Below are 24,372 nucleotides of genomic sequence, written 5' to 3'. Positions count from 1 at the left end.
CCAACATGACCATGTCCATGTCCACTACAGTAAAATCTGAATGCTTGGTGCTCCATAGCTTTCACATATTTATTAAAAGACATCATATATGTGCCATGAGCCGACCTCGGGGAAGATCAGTTTGGATTCCGTAGAAATGTTGGAACACGTGAGGCAATACTGACCTTACGACTTATCTTAGAAGAAAGATTAAGAAAAGGCAAACCTATGTTTCTAGCATTTGTAGACTTAGAGAAAGCTTTTGACAATGTTAACTGGAATACTCTCTTTCAAATTCTGAAGGTGGCAGGGGTAAAATACAGGGAGCGAAAGGCTATTTACAATTTGTACACAAACCAGATGGCAGTTATAAGAGTCGAGGGGCATGAAAGGGAAGCAGTGGTTGGGAAAGGAGTGAGACAGGGTTGTACCCTTTCCCCGATGTTATTCAATCTGTACATTGAGCAAGCAGTAAAGGAAACAAAAGAAAATTCGGAGCAGGTATTAAAATTCATGGAGAAGAAATAAAGACTTTGAGGTTCGCTGATGACATTGTAATTCTGTCAGAGACAGCAAAGGACTTGGAAGAGCAGTTGAACGGAATGGACAGTGTCTTGAAAGGAGGATATAAGATGAACATCAACAAAAGCAAAACGAGGATAATGGAATGTAGTTAAATTAAGTCGGGTGATGCTGAGGGAATTAGATTAGGAAATGAGACACTTAAAGTAGTAAAGGAGTTTTGCTATTTAGGGAGTAAAATAACCGATGATGGTCGAAGTAGAGAGGATATAAAATGTAGACTGGCAATGTCAAGGAAAGCGTTTCTCAAGAAGAGAAATTTGTTAACATCGAGTATAGATTTAAGTGTCAGGAAGTCGTTTCTGAAAGTATTTGTATGGAGTGTAGCCATGTATGGAAGTGAAACATGGACGATAACTAGTTTGGACAAGAAGAGAATAGAAGCTTTCGAAATGTGGTGCTGAAGATTAGATGGGTAGATCACGTAACTAATGAGGAGGTATTGAATAGGATGGGGGAGAAGAGAAGTTTGTGGCACAACTTGACTAGAAGAAGGGATCGGTTGGTAGGACATGTTTTGAGGCATCGAGGGATCACAAATTTAGCATTGGAGGGCACTGTGGAGGGTAAAAATCGTAGAGGGAGACCAAGAGATGAATACAGTAAGCAGATTCAGAAGGATGTAGGTTGCAGTAGGTACTGGGAGATGAAGAAGCTTGCACAGGATAGAGTAGCATGGAGAGCTGCATCAAACCAGTCTCAGGACTGAAGACCACAACAACAACATATGTGCCATGAACTGCACTAAAAATGTTTTATTTGGCAAAAGCAGTTTCAGGTTCATAACCCATCATCAGTGGCATCTGATACAGAGGAACAAACAACTGTATGTGCACCGATTTCTACAAAATAATTGTACATATGTAGCAGTAATATAAGTGTACTTAACATTAAGCACTTCTATAGCAATGACATGCTTACCAGTTAATTCATCATGGCCTGAAATATATTCTATAGCACTGTACACAGTTTTTCCTTGCCTGTTTTGGCTAACCATGATCAACATTAATCTTCATCACGTGCGTTGTGTCATTTGATTGCTACCGTTTATGTCAGACATGATCAAGAATTGTCACTGCCTAAAATTTGACAGTTTACTTACATTACTGCTATATATGTACAGTTATTTTGTAGAAATCTAAACACGTACAGCTGTTCGTTCCTCTTTATCAGATACCACTGATGACAGGTTATAAACCATAAAACCAATTTTGGCAAATTAAACATTTTGAGTGCAGCTCATAGTGTATAAAGGATGTCTTTAAATGCACTAAAACTTGTTAAAAATGGTATCACATGGGAATACAATAATTTTCCAAATTGGCCAAGTTTCCAGATTATACAAAACACAATAGGTTACATAAAATTTGACAAGTATCATCCACAAAAGTATAAATTTGTGATCATGCACATACTTGTGTATCTTCACACATTAAGTGTTAAATATGTCATCTCTGAATTTTTACTCCAAATTTGTTTATTGTTGTATGTACATATATATTATTCCTGTGTTGATTTGCTTTATGTCTCACTTTTTTTCACCACATTAAGGAGGGAAACCTGTTTGAATTTCTTGCTCGAGGTTTTTTTTTTTTTTTTTTTTCTTAACAGTTTTTTGCACAGTTCTGTCTGGGAGAAATGTGTGTGCTGCAAATTGCATATCACCATTTATGCACAATAACTTCTTCAGGAGGATCAATCTTTTCAGGGACATATTTTGTTGCTCCTCTTCCTGATCACCTGTGTTGCAAATTTTTTGCTGAAGTGAAAATGGAGGGAGTAGATAGAAATTCATCACTTAGAATTCAGTCATCTGCATTATATTAAATGTGTTCCATTTTAATTAATTCAGCAATTATTGCTTCATTTTCACAAGTTTTGATGGCCGCTGAACCTCTTTCTTGACCTCCAAACCCCACTTTGTTAAAGCACTTAGTAAAAGTTTCAAGCTTTATTTCCATTACTGACAAGCCAGTCCAACTTACAGCATCCAAGACAGAAACACACCATGCAAAAGCTAACAGTTTTGGCTGTAGCACTAAGAATAATAAGAGACTGCATCAATCATCACCTATAGTGGGATATGAATGTTTAGATAACCCCCAGTCTATGGGTTGTGAGAGGATGGTTTAACCTGGCTTGATTCTCACCAATTTCACATTTGGTAACTTCACTTATGGGGCAGGTCACATTGCCTACAAAAAGGAGAACTTGGCAGTTTTCCTTTTTCATTCTCCCATAAGAATGCTCACCATCAATACCTTTTTATTGCTTCAACAAGTGACTGTAAGCTCACTGATGTCAGTGTTTTTGAAACACTGTGGTTTCTGCCATTTTTCCAGTCACCTGTGGCTTCTCCATTTTATCTAACATGTTTCCACACAGCAGTACAGTCTTTCCTTGCACATTCTTCTACCAGTGCACTTTTCATCTCTAATTGCTAGAGATATTGAAGGCAGTGCACAATAAACAGTTCCAATTTTTTTGTTTTGTGTGAAGGCGCAAAACCAACTGAGGTCATACATGCCCGTGTCATGACCTTACAACACGAGTTAGCAAAAGAAGTTTACAGCAAAGTCCAATCGACAGAAGGAAAGAGTTAAAAACTAGAACTTCCCCTTGGAGAAAGACTCACAAAATACACCATAGAGACAGCAGAAGTCCCACACTGGAACATAAGTGGTTAAAAAATTGGTACTGGATCAGGAAATTGTGAACCATCAAAGGTTAATGACAATCAGTACAAAGTGGTGGGGGATCACCACAACATATGGCGATACCTAGCATGACAGTGCCCAATAGGCAAACTAGCTAAAATGATCTCACAAAAGGGCCGAGAGGAGGCCGGCCAAGATATTGGGAGAGGTTTAATTGCCCAGAGCTTGTTCCCATGAACAGAAGACCAGTGGCGATGCCAAAGTGACACCATTTGCAGACGGCACACGGAGATCATCCGAAGAAATAAAAGAGCTAGCAGACTGAGGTAGGACTGCAGTCTTGGCAGCAGCCTCGCTTCCCATCAGACAGACGTGACCAGGAGACAGCACACAGCACGCAGACGCTCTGGAGGGCATGAGAATCTGTGCACATGATAAAGTCCATATCGCCGGATGAACTGAGTGGCCTGATAGAGGGCGAAGAGCTCTACTGTAAAAATTGAGTAGTGTTCTGGAACACTAAAGTCGGTGTAAATGAAGAAGCGACATCCAACACCACAGTTGGTCTTAAGATTTATCAGTGTACACAAAGGTGGTACCACGAAATCGTGCACAAAGGTCGAGAAACTTACAGCAACAGACTGAATCTGGAGTAGTGTCCTTGGGAAGAAAATGAAGTCCAAGATGAACATGGGCCGCCACGTGAAGCCAAGGCTGTGAAGGGTTCATACCCATCAGGAACATGAAGCAGCAAGCGAAAGCAAACTCCAGGAGCTAACAAAAGAAGGGTGTGCCCCGTACTGGCAGTCAAGAGAGTCACAAAAAAAGGGGCCATAGAATGGGTGGCCGGGCATGGAAGACAAACTGCGAGCATTTCCGCCGAGGACATCACATCGATATGATAGTGTTAGTTCAGCAGATTCTGCATAGAGACTCAATCAGGCAAATGTAAAAGATACCAGGGGCCAAATGTATTCCACGATGGTGGATTGTGTTAAGACAGCATAAGATGGACATGCAACGAATAAACAAAACACCCATAGTCTAGTTTCAAACTGATAAGGGATCAGTATAAATGGAGGAGGATGGTCCAATCTGTTCCCCAGGAAGTACCATTTAGGGCACAGACACTTAGGGACCCAGGTATAGCATGTGGCCAGGTAAGACATGTGGGAGGACCACAAGAGTTTTCTATCAAGCACGAGTCTCAGGAATTTTGTAGTTTCAGTGACCAGAAGAGCAACAGGCCTGGTAAAGATTGTGAAAGGAACCCCTTGCACTGCCAGAAATTCATGCAAACCGTTTTGTCAACGGAAAAATGAACGCCACTGTTGATGCTCCACAAGTAAAGATGATTGAGACATCAAGTAGCCAAGTCTGTGGACAATCGCAATAGATCTCAAAGTTGTCAACAAAAAGGGAGCCAGAGATGCCTAGCTGGAAACACTCCATAGTAGTGTTAATGTCTTTAACAAAGAAGACGACACTCAGGACAGAGCCTAGAGGCACCCTGTTCTCCTGGATGAAGGTGTCTGACAAAACCAAGCCCACACATAACTTGAAACCTGTCATAAAAATTCCTAAAGGAAATAGAGCAAGTGGTCTTTGAAGCCCCATGTGTATGAGTACACAGAATACAAATCCCCCAGCAAGTGTTGTAGGCTTTCTCCAAATCAAACACAGGTACAGTCTGGTATTTCCACAGAGAACTTTCAAAGACATGTGTTAACAAAGTGACGAGATGGTCAACTGTGGAATGGCACTCACTAAATCCAAATCATCCAGTGGTTAGTAGATGGCAAGACTATCAATATACCAGCTGGTCATGAATCTCACTATCCATCATCTTGCAAACAGCTGGTGAGAGAAATGGGCCAGTAGCTATGAGGAAAGTGTTTGTCCTTAACCTGACTTAGGTACGAGGGTAGTTAGAACAGTTCTCAGAACACTATAGAAAAATAGTATTTACATCATTGAATCTAATCTACAAGGAGACTACATTGTCTCTTTGTAGATTAATGCACTTGGTCCAATGATGTTCCAGTGCCTTGATACCATGTTGAAAATCAGTTTCCTCCAGGCCTGCAAAATAGGTGTCAACTCCAGCTATCAATTCTTTGTTTGAAGTTAATCTTCATCCACAAAGAAAAATTTTTAGTTTTGGGAAGATATGAGTCATATTAGGTGAATAACACAGGTGTGGTAACAATTCATACCTTAGTTTGTGTAATTTTGCCATGACGACAGCATGTGTGTGGATGCGCAGTGTTTTGATGGAAAAGTACTTTCTTCCTTGCTAATCGTGCCCTTTTTTCTTTATCTTCTGTTGCAATTTATCCAGGTGGTTAGCATAGTATTCCCCAGTAATTGTTTGCCCCGTGGGGAGATAATCTACAAACAGAATCCCCTTCGCATCCCAGAACACTGATGCCATGTCCTTTCCCACTGAAGGAATCTTCTTTGCTTTCTTTGGTGGCAGAGAATCAGCATGTTTCCACTGCTTTGTTTTGTGTCTAGTGTATAGTAGTGACCTGTGGTCACAAACAAGCACAAAAAAAATTTTTGTTCATTTCTCCTAAACCTGCCCAAAGATTGTTCCGATATGCCCATTCTCATGTGTTTTTGATCCAATGTAAGGCACCCATCTTGCAGATAACTTTTCCATATCAATTCTTTGGTTAAAATGTGATATACCCTTTCAGATGACATCTGGCAAACATCAATTCCACACACTTTCAGTTGATGATCCTCAATGACCATTTTGCACACTTTTGCAATGATTTCTGGAATAGTGACACCTGTGCCGACCACTGCGTGGATCATCCAAGCTCTCCAAGGAAGGAGCAGTCCCCCAGTGTATTCTGGAAATCAGCATGAATGTCCTTTGCCTTCATACCTTTATGAAGTACTTAATCACTGCTCGAATCTCGATTTTTCCATCTCCACAAATCACTATGCAGGAACAAGAGAGCCACATCACCGCCACAGCTCTCTTCGTAGTGCACTGACGTGGCACATGTTTACAGGCAACTGTCCAACAAATACCATGCGAACAATTCGTTGCGATAGCGCTGACCTCTCATGGTGATTCCGAGAACATTTCAAACCACCCTCGTATGTTTATGATAGTGGCTTCGTGCCAGCATCTGGGAAACATGCCATCTACTGAAATGTGATTGTGCATATGAAGGAGAAAGAACTTGCCCACAATAGACATGTGCTGTAACATCTGAATGTTATTCATCCAGCCATCTCGGAAGATCAGGATGAGGTGAGAGCACGGTCAAGCTCCCTCGCAGCAAAGGCAGCATTGTAGCATTCATGATTCTGAGGGGAAAAAGATACCATCCAGGCCTCCACTTGTCTCCAACAGAGGAAGGCAGGCTTATAGTTGAATGGGCTCCAAAACCACCACAAAATAGTGGCCCAAGGTGTTTGAGATAGCAATGGGGTCCACAATGACATCTGCTACAATCAGGTCAGAAATCGGGGAAACAACATTTGTCTCGGGGCCGACAGAGGTTGCCCCCACATGACGAAGGGAGTGCAACTGTTTAAAGCACTAGTAAAGGAAATTCAGATAGTTTTATACTATCTGAAAGTATGCAACAACACTGCGCACACAACTGTTTATAACAAACAGTTCACCATTGTAGGATGATGGTTAAAAATGCGGATGGTACATCTCCGCACACTAATCTTACCACAGCATGCTTCAGTTCACCAGGTGACCAGGATGCAGCTCAGTAAAGTAGAAGTTTGAGATACTGAACATTCTGCGGCAGGTAGGGGTTAAGCCTCCAGTTGGCCTTTAAATGCTGCTAGTTGGGTTTACAGGCAGGTGGGGGGTTGTAGCAGTCAGCAAACTGACAATGCATGGGAAATGATCACTCAAGTGAATGTCAGAGGGAACAGACCACTCTGACAAGCAGGGATGCCCAAATCTGACTAGGTGTGCGTGGACTCTGAAAGGAACGTGGGTGCTCCAGTGTTAAGACAAATGAGGTAGGGTTGATTGAGGTCAGCCAAGAGGGAATCTCCGACAGGTTCTCGAAGAGAACCAAAGGAGATATTTGCACAATAAAAATTAAGTAAATACATAAATAATTAAGGCAAGGGAGGTTACCAACTGACCAGCACTACTTCCTACGAATCTAATGCCATCCCGAGACGGGAAGAGGTGTGTAGGATGCTGCAATTAAAGAAGCAGCCACAATTCTTCCTTGTTTTATCTACTGCCACAAATTTTCCAGTGGAGAAGCATAACAAAGAATGGGGAAGAGCGAACAAACTAAGGGCAATCACCTTAGCAGCTGCCAAGTGTAGACTTCCAAGACTCACTGCTACACAGCACAGAGGCTGTAGGATTCTGTTCCAAGAAATCTATAGAGCCATTGGCATTTTCCTTGTGTGCCTGTGGACTCCGAAGAGGATCTCCAAATCAGGGAAGACGACCGACTGCCTTTGTTCATTTTCATAGAACCTTTACAGTTGGCAGATGAACACTAAGATGTTTGTTGGCTGGAGGGATGTAAAGCCTGTACTCGTGGGAGTGTTGCACATGATTTCGGTGCACGGGGTGAAAATTAGGTGGCTTTCTGTGCAACTGTAGGAGAAGACGGATGCTACCACAATATTGGGTGACTTCCCAACTGCGGTACTGAATCTGAGGTCTCAAGTTTGCATAGCCAGGGCCTTCGTAGAACGAGGTATAGCCAGAATGATACTTTAAGTGCCAGATGGTAAAATGCACAGCCTTCAACTACCCAAAAACTTGCTAGCAAAAGGGTAAGGAACTTTTTCCTTTGCCCAATCACAGATAAAAATGATGAGCTGGCATCGCCATCATTACAACTTATGCAGTGGGAAGGAGGATGCAGGCAACTGCTGTCATGAGCATCTCTAACACAACAACACAACACATTTGGCCATGTTTTGACAGGCCACGTGAGTGGTTATAATATTGGCACTGGTAGCAACACATCAGGTTTGGAATGTATGGTTGGATCCTGCTGACTTCATAGCCTGACAATCTTCGATGGAAGTACTAGTCGATCAAATGTGAGGAAACACACACACACACACACACACACACACACACACACACACACACACACACACACACTTTTACAGTTCCACATTTATCAAGGTATACTTTATTTCAACATGTGGAACTGAAATTTTCAGCAGATTAAAATAAATCCTCAACAACTTCCACCACCGTTTGATGTTTTCATGAACACATTGCCTTTAAAAACTTGCTGCTCGTACTGTATCCTGACAATTTTCTGTCTTTTATTCAGCACAAATGTTATTCTCGAATTTTCACTGTCCGAAGTTCCTTTTTGTGTGGGGAGAGCATTAAAAATCATGAAGAATCCATTCAACATAAGATTTATTATAATTTAACTACATATCAGTCTTAACATAAGCATTTGCCCTTAACTACAAATCAGTCTTAAACACAAGCAGCTATGCTGCACAAAAATCAAAAATTATTTGATAACGAATATTAAGCAAGTACAGAAACTTTAACACCAAGTAATTTTATGTCATGTATTGACACAAATTATTGCTCCATATTTTCTTGTTTCTCGTTATCTCCAGCTTCCTTGGGAGGTGCACTCTGTGCAGCAGCTGGTTGATTTGTGTGTACAATGGGAACAATACGCTCCTTTGACTCTGAAGGTGGCAATGCCTGAAAGAATTGTAAGATATTAGTAGAATATTGTCACCTTTTCAATTCTTACTTTATGAAAATTTTAGAATACTTTACCCACACTTACCTTCTTTGGTGCCGTTATTGTAAGCACACCATCAGATGACAGTTTTGAAACCACTTGCTCAAGCTCTACATCATCTGGTAACTTATAACGCCGGGTAAACTGACGAGAAATATAACCATGTTCATCCTTTCGCTCATCATGTTTTCCCTCAACAACAATGAAGTCATCCATCATCTTAACAGATATCTCGTCAGGTTTGAATTGCTGTACATCAAGACTGACCTAAAAAAAAATTTTTTTTTTAGCTAAGTTTCCCATTTTAAACATGATGCAATCATGACATTTATTTTAAGGCAATAACATTTCCTAACAAATTTTTATTGTCTTGTTAAACATTTTCATTTTACCTCAGTGGTACATGTTCTTACCCAATTATGAACTTTATACTGCTTCACATCATTTCCAGAAACGATTCTTAGGATTCTCTTAGCTACCATTACCTTAAAAACCAGCAGCAAAATTCAAAGGATTGCGAAAAAATAAGAGGCAATCAATTTGCTGTAAGCTGTGTATGATGCACACAAACCCTAATGCTCCAATTTAACTATTTCTACCTGTCACAATCTTATGTGTGTGCTGCGTGGAGTGCTGCTGCAAGTCAAATCAAGGAAGGGGAATAACTAAAGCCGATGAAGTCTGTTCCACGACATGGATATGGATCAACCATCAACTACAGGTTAGTAGTGTTACTGTTATTTGCTTACTGATCAGATTTCTTTCCTCGCTGTTACATCTTACAAGGGAACCTCCCCATCGCACCCCCCTCAGATTTAGTTATAAGTTGGCACAGTGGATAGACCTTGAAAAACTGAACACAGATCAATTGAGAAAACAGGAAGAAGTTGTGTGGAACTATGAAAAAAATTAGTAAAATATACAAACTGAGTAGTCCATGCGAAGATAGGCAACATCAAGGACAATGGAACTGAAGGAGCGCCGTGGTCCCGTGGTTAGCGAGACCATCTGCGGAACGAGAGGTCCTAGGTTCAAGTCTTCCCTCGAGTGAAAATTTTAATTTTTTATTTTCAGTCTATGTGACAAACTTATGTTTTCATCACTTTTTTGGGGGGGGTGATTATCACATGCACAAGAAAACCTAAATCGGGCAAGGTAGAAGAATCTTTTTACCCATTCACTAAGTGTACAAATTAGGTGGGTCGACAACATATTCCTGTCATGTGACGCACATGCCGTCACCAGTGTCGTATAGAATATATCATATGCGTTTTCCTGTGGAGGAATCGGTTGATCTATGACCTTGCGATCAAATGTTTTCGGTTCCCATTGGAGAGGCACGTCCTTTCGTCTACTAATCGCACGGTTTTGCGGTGCGGTCACAAAACACAGACACTAAACTTATTACAGTGAACAGAGACGTCAATGAACAAACGGACAGATCATAACTTTGCGAAAATAAAGAAAGTAAAATTTTCAGTCGAGGGAAGACTTGAACCAAGGACCTCTCGTTCCGCAGCTACTCGTGCTAACCACAGGACCACGGCGCTCCCGAGCCCACAATTTCCTTGATGTTGCCTATGTTGCACATGGACTACTCAGTTTGTATATTTTACTAATTTTTTCATAGTTCCACACAACTTCTTCCTGTTTTCTCGATTGATCTGTGTTCAGTTTTTCAAGGCGTATCTACTGTGCCAACTTATAACTTAATCTGAGGGGGGTGCGATGGGAAGGTTCCCTTGTTAGAAGCTTACAACAGAAAATAATTAACGATAGTATTTGATAGCCTCTTTTGGGGGAGGGGGTGGCAGCAGAAACAGCAGCAGCTGCAATTCATATTGCTTAACATTTTGAACTTTTCTTCAAAATTTGTTCAACAAATTAATTACCAGCAACAATTACACTACTTGGGTAATGTTCACGTACTAGTCCAGGTGAGTTCAGTTAATTTCCTTGTGATACCTGGATTTTGTAACTGTTTTACTTCACTGTCTTCCTACAGCTTGGGAGCCTGGCTATTACGTGGTATTTATCCCAGGGCACCAATAATGACTACATCAATTTTAACCTACTGACAACACTCATATCAAGTGGTTTTAGATAGCCCCTCACAGGGGACGATCACCCATCTGACCAGATTTCCAGGTCATGATGTAGCCTGGGAATTGTGTTACAAAATACCGCTATGTGTGTGCACGCACAGCATGGCACCATCCTGTTGGAACCATACACCTCCTACACCCATTTCATTGATATGTGGACTTATCTGTCAGGAGGCACTGAAACTGCTTGTTCAGTTAAAATTATTCCTTCAGTTAAATTATTCTAGCTCCTAATACGTAGTTTACCTCATTAACTGTTACCTGCTGTTAATGTAGGGTCAATGGAAGTGGTCTCTGAGGGGGAAAGGAGGGGGGGGGGGGGGGTTGTAATCACGGCTCCAATTGTGTATATTCTGCCAATTTTCAAATAAGTGAGCCTCATCACTTAAGGAAAATAAGTCACCAGACATGAAAACAAGGACTTGCATGCACTTTCTCAACCAACAAAATTGCATTAAGTTCCTGCACCAGTCAATTTGCAGGTATTTTAGTTAATGAAGGTCTCACTCACAGGATGAGTACACAATCAACAGCAGCTGCAGCTGCAAATTTCAAAGCAGAGTAGCGAGTGGATTATAAAACAGAAAGCCCACAGTTTTCTTCACATCACCAGTTTACCTGAAGTTTTTTTGAACACTAATGCTGGCTAGGAACAAACATAGGGCACAATATTAAAACAGATACAGAATGCACACAGCATGGCGACAATCGAGCGACCGTTCATGTATATTCCACTTCTGCCCACTTCATGTTGCCAACTAAGTTGAGCTATAACTATGCCCCACCTTCAAATTGCCTACCTCCACTCTCTTCTGAGCAAATTTTGCTTCCTGGTGCCAATTTCAAATAAATCAGTCTCTCTGTACCATTCTGTCCATACGCATTAAGGAATTTTGTTGCAAGGAATTCCAGAGAATTCTGCCAATTTTCTAGCCATAAGTTTGTCCTTAGCACCAGCTTTGCAGTTTGGCAATATTCTTGAAAACTTCTTAATGCTGTATCTGTAATTTTATTATTTCACCCTACACTAAGACTTAAAATGCTTCTAGTACTGTACCTTCATATTAACGTGCTTTATTTCATTAAATTCCCTCTAACCACTAAAGTGTTAGTGCCAAGGAGTGTTTAACAATAAGCAACAAGGGCTACGTGTTAAACAATCTTATTTACACTGATATGCTTTGACAAAAACTGACTCACCTCCTAGAAGAAGTGGAAATGTTTTCTAGAAATTTAACTTATTTGGTGTGAATAAATAACAGAATGAAGTAACTAACAAGAAGATATCCCAGCAATACAATCTAATTTTTGAAGCTATTTATACAGTTATGTAGGCTCTAGTGGGCCCTCATTTGCAATTAACTGAGGAAAGAAAAATTCGAATGTGTGTGTGACACTCAGTAGCATTAAAGTCATGTCCAGTCTGGTTGCATGTTGGAATGGGTAGGATAACTTAACACGCATAAGGTTGTCAGTACCAAATCAAGCCAGGTGCACATTTTTTTTTAAATTCTTACTGAAATCACTTCAATAGTAATTTTTATTGAACTCTTTGCTCAAGTGCAATTTTAAGTATCGATTTCGATTTAATTTCTTTTGTTTTAACACCCTGTGTTCTGTCTACATAGTTATACTCCTATCTATTTCTCATTTTTCTTGAATTTAGTTTTACTTATAAAAGTTATTTTGTTCATAGTGCAACAGTTATTTAGGTTATGTTATGCACGTATTACAATTACCACGCAAAAAATTGCACACCTGGTAAAAAACTACATTTTTCACAACACTGCACAAATACAGTTCTTTAACAGATTGGAATCCTCAACCAATTCAGTATTATAGATAAATGTAATTATGTTCATTTTCACAAAAATTCCAATTGGAAAAAAAAAGAAAAAAAAGAAAAAAGAATGACAAAGAAAAGTGAAACAAAGTAAAAAGTTCAGTGATTAAAATGATGTGACAAGGGAATAGAAATAAATTACAATTAAACTAATTAATAGAATAAAAGTGAAGTAATTTTGATAACTATTCTAAATAGTTGAGCACCTGACAAGGGTTGAACTGACAAGTTCATGCACAGGAAGCTGTGTATGAACACACTGGACTGAGCACTATGTGACTTAACATCTGAGGTCATCAGTCCCCTAGAACTTGGAACTACTTAAACCTAACTAACCTAAGGACATCACACACATCCATGCCCAAGGCAGGATTCGAACCTGCAATTGTAGCAGCAGTGTGGTTCCAGACTGAAGTGCTTAGAACCGCTCGGCCACAGCGGCTGGCCAACCACACTGGGTAATGGAAGGATTTTGTGCGTGTTTAAATGCCACAAAATTCTGACTCTTGTCAATTACTTGCAAACGAGGGCCGCTCCGGGTGAATGGCTGCAGTCTGCCACCCTTTGGACCTTAATTTACGTCACTGTGTAGATAGTTTGGAAAAGTCTTATTACACCACTGGGGACCTCTCCTTGTAAGGGCAAGAGAGCCAAGCTACTGGGTGCAATACGACTAACAAATGTAAGTACAACTATGAACGAGGATGACACCTACAATTGACAACCTCCAAGGAAGAATGCTGTTTCACAAAACCATAAAATATGTGATTAAATTGGCAGAATCTCCTCAATTCTGAAACAAAGTAAATGGAGAAAACAGCATTAACCCAATTTCAATTCTAGTGTTAACACTTTTGGCCTCATTGCCTGGACAAGGAAAGGCCTTACAGAAACACAGTAGAATATATAAGAAAGGCACACAAATTATGGTAACAATAATCAAGACAGTTTTTGAAAGACTACTTTATGCGAGGATGGAGGCAGGAATCCAACATATTGGAACAGCTGCAAGAAAAGTTACTTTGCAATCTGAAGTATTATTTCCCCAAGTTACTCATCAATCCATACATCCTTGCTGCAATTTTTTGTGAACATTTGCACATGCTCTGCATGAGCACAGGTAAAGTTTCACTATCATTACTTCAAGGGATATAGTCATTTGACCCCATAGTGCAACTATCAGTGCACTTGTGGGTTTTTGTCAACTTTCAGACAATACCGCCAGTAATCTTTCCTCGGAAGAAAATAAACTGGGCCATTTTTTTAGTTTGTATTCTTAAACAAAATTATAAGTTATTTGCATTTGGAGAAAAAAAAACTTTAAAAATTTGAAATTTAGCTTTTTATTGACTCCAGAAGTACTTGAGGGGTACACCTGAAACCTTGGCATTTAATAACTTGCCAATACAAGGTCTTCAAATATGAAATTTCATTCTACCACTTTAGAATAGTTTGGAAATTTAAGGTAAAGTTGATTTCTCTAAAAATGCTGGAAAGGCCACAGTCTAAATCAGAAAGTGCTTTGTTTTTCCAATGCAAGCATACAAGGTAAGAAACTGTTTGTGCATTGTGAATAGGCCATTATTCCAGTAGTACTCTAAATTAGAGATCTTTTGATATGTCTTACAGTTAGTACTCCCCGGAATGGCAATCTAAAGCCTTCATGCCTAGAAAGTGAGACAATCCTAATTAAAAAAGCTTGTGTCTTTTCAAGACTCATTACCGTGTTTATGCTATACCTACAGAATCAAACTGGTTATGAACTTCATAATTTAACCAATTAGGAAGGCAGTTATGGTACAAATTGTAACACCTGTTGCATACAATGTATAAATAGCCTGGAGGCTTTATACCAGACTGCTACATTGAGTAAATTTTGTAGAAGTTCACAGCAGTCTTACGAACTTTTTTTGAATGTAAGTTATGGAAAGTTAGTAATATATATTATGTAATGCTACTGAAGTGCTAGTTTAATTCTGGTTTAAGGTATAGCATACTCTGTTTGCTATTAATGTGGAACAGTGCACACATGAAAATTTTACGTGTGTTGATATGATCATCAATCGTGGCTTCGTTTCTGCTGGTTCCTTTTAAAGTGAGAATGCCAGCATCACTATTGGTGGTACACCCAACACTTGGTTAACAGCAGCCACAGGTTAATTTTTTTTTACTACAGGTTCCAATGCCTGACGAGGTTTTCTTCCACAAAAATCCCATTTTTGTAACTGTCAGAGGCCAAAGTGAGAAGAGGTCTCTTAAAATCCTAAGCTTATGTTTACATTAAGCTACTTTAATTTCTTCTTTTACAGGTTTCATTAAATTGTTGTAATATAATGTCATGAGGGAAACTATACTGCTGGCCAGATTTCACTGATATACCGAGCCCTGGGGCACCCCATAATTAACTTTTTAATATTCAAAATGGTACACACTTCCCTCCTGAGCAATATGTACTCGTTTCCTTTCAGTTAACTATGACTAACCACTTGTAGGAAATACCACGGACACCATAATTACACAGTTTTAACAGCAATGGGTTATGATTTATAAGATCGAATGCTTTGGAAAGCAGAACTAAATTTTATATTCTAAGATATTGTAATGGTCTTGCGCAAGACCTGATCAACTACAATTTATTGATACTAGCTAAGTGGTCAAACTTTTTCTTATGTGGGACATTCGTGACTTCAGTTTTACTAAAACCTTAATACTAGCCAAACTTCCTTTAGGGAACTTGCGTTTGATGGGCAATGTCTCTAATGGCAGTGTGGTCAGCAACACCCTACTCTCTGGGGAGCCTAGCATCAAGTTTGATAAAATATCCTGAGAATCAAAACCTAAAAAAATTTGAAAGAACATTACTGCAGTTTAATATAAAAAAGATGTACTGACAAGATTGATCAGACTCAGACCATTATTGACAATAATTCAAGTAGTGAATGTTAAGCAAAAGTTCTGGAAATAGCAATCCAACTATCATAGTTTAATGTTTTTGTATACAAAAAGCAAAGTGAGGTGTCAGGACTCTAAGTTAAAAAAACAGTTTTTAAAATAATTCTGAAGAAAATTTGAAAATGCACAGCACATTTGAGAAGTAAAATGCATTTGCCAACACTCTAAAGCACGATTTTCATAGTCTCCAAAATGGCTTGTCACAAGCAAGTTCACAGTACGCAATAGATCCTCAAGAAAATAATTAGATATTATTTAACCCAGGACTCAAGTGAACTAACAGAGCATGGAGAAAGAAACAGCAGAAGTGCAGGCAATCAAGAGAAGTAAAACCCAGTTTGATAGAGCCACAGCAAATTCTAATCATGAAATTAAAAATGGCCTAGGACATAAATACAGATTTAGCCAGAAGAGTTTAAACACAGGTTTTAACAACAGATTTTAAACTCAATGAGAACTCTGAACAATAGTGACAAAGTTAACAAAAATATAATGAACAATTTTAGTTATTGTTCAAAATTTAAAAGAAAAATCATCAGGGGTTAAACATCTTAGGAGCAACCATCCCACTCAATGTTCCTGGAACATTGAAAGAACTTAACATAATTCAGAAATTAGAATTCACGAAATCAGGAGTTGAAATATCGATCTTCTCTAATAAAGCATGTGACTAAAGAAGTAATTGAATCTCTTTTGGATGGATGGAGAGAAATAATCCAAATAACTAGAGACTAGTATCTAGCTAGTTTATATTACAAGTGTTTGTGTGCAGTAAGTTAATCACATTCTTACAGAATTTTAGACTTACAGTACAACATGGTTTCCAGAAAGGGAATCTACTCAAACCAGTATATCAAGCCAAAGAGTGTTATAGACGCATTAGACAAAAACTATCTGCTATGTTTCTGCACGATCTTGTCTGATGCCTTTTGACAATCAGCCATACAGCACTGAGAAATGTGAAATATGGCATACAGTAACATACAATGCAATAGATAAAATGCCCTAAAGTAGTATGTGATAACATAACCTGGACACAGGTCTGTAATAGGTGATTTTAAGGAACACCACAACGATCTGTACAAGTCAAATATCTATTAAACTTATTTGTAAACAATATTAAATTCAGAGAGAACTATGAACGGCTGTATGCTGATGACACCACAGTGAATGAGAAACAGTGGTCATGAGAAGAGAGTCGAGTTCACATATATGCATAGACTAAACAAGATGGGAAGAAACTACTTCTACAAAATTTTTGGGGGATTATAGTTGACTAGCTTCAATGGGAACATATAGACAATGCTTGTTAGGACCATCTACAAACAATATTTCATGCAGAACTGCCTTCAACAACCTTAAAAAAAAAAAGTTTCTGGAGTAGAAAAAATATGTAAATAATGAGGAATATTGTTATAACTAGTATGTAGTGCAATCATACTGAAAATATTCAGTTTATGTAAATAACTTATGTTTTACACTTAATATGTAGGCTAAATATTTTAAGGTATTGCAATAAGTTGACCTATCATATATTAGGAGTGCACAAACTGCAAACAGTCAAATGAGAAAACATGTGGGCTACGAGATTCGTTGTGGACAACTTTTTAGTCTTCACTGATTCTTTGTGAAGGCGTCTTTACCACTATTAATAGATGCCTGCTTGGCGAAGTTACTGGAATTTCTTTTGCGATGGACGCGGCGGGAGGGGGAGGGGCGGTATGCATTGTTCTGTTAGCTGTTAGAAGTACCCTAACCCTGACTGTCCTTAGCTGAGCAACAGATAAGGTGTTCATTCTCCGAAAAATTTCCTTTAACTTACGAGAGGTTAAAATTACACACCTTGAACTGGTAAACCCCGCCGCCGCCAAAGTAATTTCATGAAATCGTAGCTTTCCATTCATAATAAAAAAAAAGGACGGGGGGGGGGGGGGGTTGGGGGCACGAGGGGAAAAGGGAGAAGGATCTAGAAATTTTAGCGTTTAGGAAGTTCCTCACCCCACAGCCCCTTTTTGAAGCTTAAAACGAACCACTTTTTTTTTGACAACGTAGATAATTTTAACACTTACCTCAAACCCTTCCTTCTTGTTTTTGATGTTGGAAGTACCACTTCGGCTAGTAGGCTGATGGCGCCAAGGTCTATAATAGCCAGATAGCAATGGTACAGAAGTAATACGAGGAGCTACGAGATCGTCCGCAAGCATTCCCAGACCGAAATTCTGATCGAATAGGGAAGCTGGCTGGTTTAGCTCTTCAAGGAGTCTGACAACCATAGGTAAAGTCGCCATCTATACCGGAATAACAAAAACATCAATACTTCAAATTTTGTAACAAATACAAGACAGAACAACTTGCAACTACACTCCAAAAATTGATAGTATACACACGTTTCCTCTTACCTTTTCTGTTGGTAGCAACAACTGCTTTGAATGAAAAGGCAATAAATTAACCAGCGTAACTCGACGATAACAATAGCGAACGGTACACGACACAATCTTTCAGGGGCCGCTGGGCGCTGGCGTTTATATAGGCGAACTTCCCGCGTCGAGAACTTTCGTGACTCTCCTGGCTCTAATCGATAATCAACATGTAGCGAATGTTTCTAGCACAGAATTTCAAACCAATGTATACAGAGTATTGTAACAAATGCAAGACTGTGTTCGTAATTTCATATAACAGAGAACCAAAAATTGTTTGTTATTTCTGATTTTTTTTTTTTTCAAAATTAATGACACGATAAGTACATACCTTCTACTGCGAAACTACTTTGACTGATACTAAATAATAATCAATTGCTATTAATTTTATAAATACATATAAAATACAATGGCAAAATAAAAATGATTGTACGACACGAAAATTAATGTGTCTATTTGCGATTTGATTGCTGGAAAATGTATGTAATTTTTCTAAAGGTGGGCTATTAAAAGTTGGAAAGCAGATCGCGCAAGATAAAAACCATACTACTTATTGTTCCTATAGATCACAAACTCTTAGAAAATGAAAAATTACAAAGTTAAAATGTCTGCAAAGAGGTAAATCGAATAACAGCCCCAGTAAACTCAAATGACAGTTACAAAATATAAAGTAACGAAATACCGTAGAGAGAGAGATTTTTGACCGTGCTTTTTAACAACTGAGATTCATTCGTACGGTATTGGGAGTAGGCTTACTATTGGCGTATAAACTATTTTACGCAAATGCGTGTGTAAATATTTAAAAATAAGAAGTAAGCAGAAGAGAGCGGTTGTAATAAAAAAACTGAAACTAATATGATGTAAATAGCATAAGGGACACAGAAATATTTCGGAGTCCCAGTCGCGGACGTAACTGGCGACTATCAGTTGCTTATTATACAAATACTTACAATAACTTATGAATATGGTCGTTGTTTGACGCGTATGCCTTGCTCGTCCAGAAATGCCGCAGGGTTACAGTTCATTCGTTTACAATATGTTAGTACCTTTGCAATCCAGAAACATAAGTATCTTAATAAATTAGGGTCCCAGTACCACTTAATGCACTGCTTAAAGCTGTCACTTTCTGTTGTGACATCCTTTCCATGAAAAACAACTAATAATTGATTAAAAATGCCCTTACAGTGATACCTATTTAGGCCTAGTGTGGTTTTGATAAATGAGCAGCATCTATATTTGGGATTAGTCCTTTCATTTGACTGTTGTACTAAAAAAGCACTGGGCAGTTTTTACTCTTTTGTTTATTACTTCTGTTACCAGTTGTTGTCATCAGCTACCAAAACACAAAAACTTATCATGTTCAGCTTCATGTGAATGAAGCAGTTGAACACATATTGGCTGTAAATATTCGTAACTGCATATCTAGCAAAGATAAGTTTGCAGTTGTCAAATTATTTTTTTTTCCTAGATGTAATTATTCTCACTAGTTCCTTCTGTAGCAACAATATGTTCTCACATTCTGCAGAGCGACCTCATAGCAGAATATGATAGCAGACGTTGCTGTGAAATAAGGCATAGCAGGCCAACAGCCTTGCTGCAGTGGTAACACTGGTTCCCGTCAGATCACCGAAGTTAAGCACTGTCGGACTAGACTAGCACTCGGATGGATGACCATCCGGTCTGCTGAGCGCTATTTTGGCAAGCGGGGTGCACTCAGCCCTTGTGAGGCAAACTGAGGAGCTACTTGATTGAGAAGTAGCGGCTCTGGTCTCAGAAACTGACATACGGCTGGGAAGCAATGTGCTGACCACATGCCCCTCCATATCCGCATCCAGTGACGCCTGTGAGATGAGGATGACACGGCGGCCGGTCAGTACCGTTGGGGCTTCCGAGGCCTGTTAGGACGGAGTTTAGTTTAGTTTAGACTGCCAGTAGGTATTATCTGTAATAAAGCATAACATTTTCCACAGAAGGTAGAGGGCTAATGAAAGCTTGATGCATACATGTACAATGCGCTCTTTCCAAGTTAATGTACTGTTGATGACGATATTTCATTGAAACGAACATTTGCTCATTGTACAGCATGCAAGTTACTCTTCAACCCTAGTGAACAATATTAGGCCCCTCTGTCAGCTGCGAACTGTAGAAGCCGACAAGTTGTCCATCTGAGCTTAGATCAGTGGAAAAAAAAAAAAAAAAAAAAAAAAAAAAAAATATATATATATATATATATATATATATATATATCCTCATGGCATACTGTGTTGCAGTTTCACAAAGGACATGTGTTAGTTCCTTCTGGACTGTGAAGATGCTGCTGTGCCTCTTGCAGCAACTCAAGATTCCTTTTCTGCCACAGTCAACCATGCCTCCCAGTCAACCTGAAAAACTGAGTCAGCTGACATTAATATTTGCACAAACTAAGTTGACACTCAGTGCATTGGCTGTTGGGAGTGACTGTAAAAAGGAAATGCCTTTACGGTCACTCCCATCAACCACCACTCCACGTGTTAACTTAGTTTGCACAAATAATACTATCATGCATTTTATATCTTGACACATGATTTTCTTATGGAAGCAGTAAATATGTCAAGGTGCTGTAGTTATCTCCTTTCATTCTTTCCCACTACTCTATGACTTCTAGGTAAATTAATCTTTGATTGCGTAGTGTGCATTACTTATGAAGAATGTTTTAGCTGCCTTTTTACAGATGTATTTAGTAATGCTTTTCATTCCCTTTGGCAAGTCATTATTCAAATTTATCCCAAGATATAAAATTCTATTTTAAGTTTTTTGTTCATTTTTCCCAGGTAAATGTAATTACAAATTTATTTTATTTAAATAAATAAATAAAACAAATAAATGTATCAAGAATCAAGAATTTTTATTCATCATTGATCCGTTTACAATGAAATAGGCTTTGTCATTGGAGTATAATACAGAAAGCAGTTAACAAAGTGAGCCATCAAGTGGATGAACAGGTATGTGACTATCATAACACAGATGATCACTGTGCATCAAGATGAAAGACATTAACTGAACCTACAACTTCAAATGTAGATTCAAATTGCTCTCAGAGGAATACAAACAGAGACAAACTACTTACTTTTTTACAAGTTAACATATGTTGTATTAGAAATAAGATATTAGAATTAGAACATTTATGTAACACTGAACATGTAGATGTTATATGTGTATCTGAGCACTGGTTAACCCAAGAACAAGTAAATATGTTTGTTCCCCAAGGGTATGTTGTGGGAGACATGATATGTAGAAAACAGAGAAAAAATGGTGGTGCTGGAATTTTTGTCAAAGAAGGAATAAAGTTTTCTAGAAATTATGTATCTATATACTCCTCAGAACTAGATGGGGTGTTTAGTTGTGTAAAACTAATGAATGAAAATATAGTGGTAGTTAATCTTTATAGGTCGCCAGATGGTGATGTAAATTTGTTTATTGAACAATGTGAATTAATAGTTAGAAAAATATTGAAGAGTAAAATAAAAATTGCTATATGAGGTGATTTCAACATAGAAATGGTAAACACACACAGAGGCCAGTTGCTAGGACATTTTTGAATATGCTAAGATCATTGTACAAATAACCGTGCCACACATAGGAATGCCTGCATAGACAATATTGTTGTGAATTTGCATAGGGAAGATTTTACTGTCAGCCTTGCAGGAAGTGTACCTGCAGATCATGAACCACTACTCCTTACACTCTGTAAGAGGCAGCCAGTTAAAAGTGAAGAACCTAGAGTAGTAATGATATGAGGACAAAAGGAAAAATACATAAGTATATTTGTTGATAAATTAGGAGGTGCAGATTGGGACTTCATATATAATTGTCAGTCTGGAAAAAGGGAATCTGAAATTACCTTTGATAACTTCTTTAAAAAGTACACAGATTTATAGTATTGTTGCTCATCAGTAAAAAAAAATTAGATATCCAAGTGAAATGAAAAAGAAAAGTCTGAATTGGTTTACAGAAGAGCTAGCAGAAATTAATGGAAACATGCATATGCTGTACCAGATACATAAGCAAGCCGCTAACCAAGGAGCAGAACAGAGCTTGAACATTCAAAGGTCATATCTGAAATGCAAGAAATACTACAAAGCTAAACTTCTTCTGGCAAAAAAATCATGTTGTTGTTGTTGTCTTCAGTCCTGAGACTGGTTTGATGCAGCTCTCCATGCTACTCAATCCTGTGCAAGCTTCTTCATCTCCCATTACTTTCTGCAACCTACATCCTTCTGAATCTGCTTAGTGTATTCATCTCTTGGTCTCCCTCTTCAATTTTTACCCTCCACGCTGCCCTCCAATGCTAAATTTGTGATCCCTTGATGCTTCAGAACATGTCCTACCAACCAGTCCCTTCTTGTCAAGTTGTGCCACAAACTCCTCTTCTCTCCAATTCTATTCAATACCTCTTCATTAGTTATGTGATCTACCCATCTAATCTTCAGCATTATTCTGTAGCACCACATTTTGAAAGCTTCTATTCTCTTCTTGTCCAAACTATTTATCATCCATGTTTTACTTCCATACATGGCTACACTCCATACAAATACTTTCAGAAACGACTTCCTGACACTTAAATCTATACTCGATGTTAACAAATTTCTCTTCTTCAGAAACGCTTTCCTTGCAAAATAACTGATGATGGTCGAAGTAGAGAGGATATAAAACGTAGACTAGCAATGGCAAGGAAAGCAAAAAATCAAGAGAACTATATAAAAGGGCTCCCAATAAATGCAAGGCAGCATGGCAAATAATAAAACAACAGAATACACCAAAATGCACAGAAACAGCTCTGCTTGAACCCGAGGAATTAAATCAATACTTTTTAAACTCAGTTAAAGAAATAAGTAACAGTATTAAAGCAACAAATTCATCTGCAGTGGACCTTGTTGGAACACCACTGCCTGTTAACCTGGTATTTCAATGGAGGACTGTCACACCTGCCGATGTTATAAAAGCTGTATCCAAATTTTCATGTTCTAAAAGTATGGACTGTTACTGGTTATCAAATAACATAATTAAAAATACAATACACTCAGTCGCCAAACCATTAGCTTTTATTTTTAATAAATATGTAGAATTTGGAGTATTTGCAAATGCACTTAAGGTATAAAAATTTGTCCTAGTTTTTAAAAAAAAGGGGACAAACATCTTCCACAAAGCTACAGACCATTCTCTATTGTTCCAATATACTCAAAGATATTTGAGGCACTGACACACGCACAAATAAGCAGCTTCTTTGAAAAACGCTATATCCTATGTAGCAATCAGTTTGGTTTTTGTAAAGGCAGAAAAACAACAGGGGCTATCTTGGAAATCATTGACCAAACCTTAACAGCTTTTGAAAACAATAACATGGTGTCACTGGTATTATGTGACTGAAGCAAAGCTTTCGGCTGCATCTCTGTTGACATAGTACTGGGGAAACTAGAGTTTTATGGGTGAGAGGGAGCACTTTAGCTGCAATAAATTCTTATTTAAGTAACCAAAAACAATTTGCTTCAGTCAGAAATGTAAATTATTGCATAATGGAAATCAGCACAGATGTACCACAAGAGTCTATCCTTGGACCCTTCTTCTTCATTGTAGCTATTAATGATTTACCTTAAAACATAGCCCACCCTCTCGTGTGTTATGCTGTCGATACAACACTACTTACCACACATCAGAACATTTCAGAGCTGAATAAACTAACAAAAGAAACACTTGATAAGACCCTGGACTGGTTTGCAGCCAATCTTGATAAAACCCAACAACTTTTAATGGGAACATCAAATGAAGTAGGCAATAAGTCGGTAAAACTCTTAGGTATTCACATTGACTCTAAACTCTATTGGGAGGAACATGTCAATCACGTATGTGAAAAAATATCTTGAGTGGCATACCTCATCTTGAAACTAAGGGAGGTAGTGGGCTTGGAGTACATTAGGGTGACATACTTTGGGCTATTCCAGTCACATATTTCATATGGTCTGATTATATGGGGACACTCCCCTCACATCAAGAACATCTTGAAATTACAAAAAAAAATGTCTTATGCATAATATGTAAAAGAGGTCATAGGGAGCACGG

General features: G+C 38.5%; 1 protein-coding gene across 1 annotated transcript; it reads right to left on the bottom strand.

The window, feature by feature from the left end:
- Window positions 1-8,598: 8,598 nt before the first annotated feature.
- LOC124622222 (alpha-crystallin A chain-like) lies at window positions 8,599-18,418 on the bottom strand. Its single transcript, XM_047147874.1, has 4 exons — window positions 18,259-18,418; window positions 17,929-18,147; window positions 9,005-9,226; window positions 8,599-8,916 (listed from the first exon to the last, which is right to left on the bottom strand). Exons 2-4 carry the CDS (start codon window positions 18,145-18,147, stop codon window positions 8,788-8,790), a joined length of 570 nt encoding a protein of 189 aa, XP_047003830.1. The 5' UTR covers window positions 18,259-18,418; the 3' UTR covers window positions 8,599-8,787.
- Window positions 18,419-24,372: the final 5,954 nt, after the last annotated feature.

Source organism: Schistocerca americana, chromosome 7 (assembly GCF_021461395.2).
Source record: "Schistocerca americana isolate TAMUIC-IGC-003095 chromosome 7, iqSchAmer2.1, whole genome shotgun sequence".
In the NCBI taxonomy this organism is placed as follows: Eukaryota; Metazoa; Arthropoda; class Insecta; order Orthoptera; family Acrididae; genus Schistocerca; species Schistocerca americana.
Note: the sequence above shows the minus strand (reverse complement) of the source record. Positions and strands in the feature narration are given on the sequence as shown.

What these genes read in the sequence shown, in the direction of transcription:
- LOC124622222 (XM_047147874.1), bottom strand. Translation starts at nt 18,147, where the DNA reads ATGGCGACTTTACCTATGGTTGTCAGACTCCTTGAAGAGCTAAACCAG. An exon ending in ACAAGAAGGAAGGGTTTGAG is followed by an intron (nt 9,227 to 17,928) that starts GTAAGTGTTAAA and finishes ATTTTTTTTTAG; the next exon opens with GTCAGTCTTGATGTACAGCA. An exon ending in CAATAACGGCACCAAAGAAG is followed by an intron (nt 8,917 to 9,004) that starts GTAAGTGTGGGT and finishes CAATTCTTTCAG; the next exon opens with GCATTGCCACCTTCAGAGTC.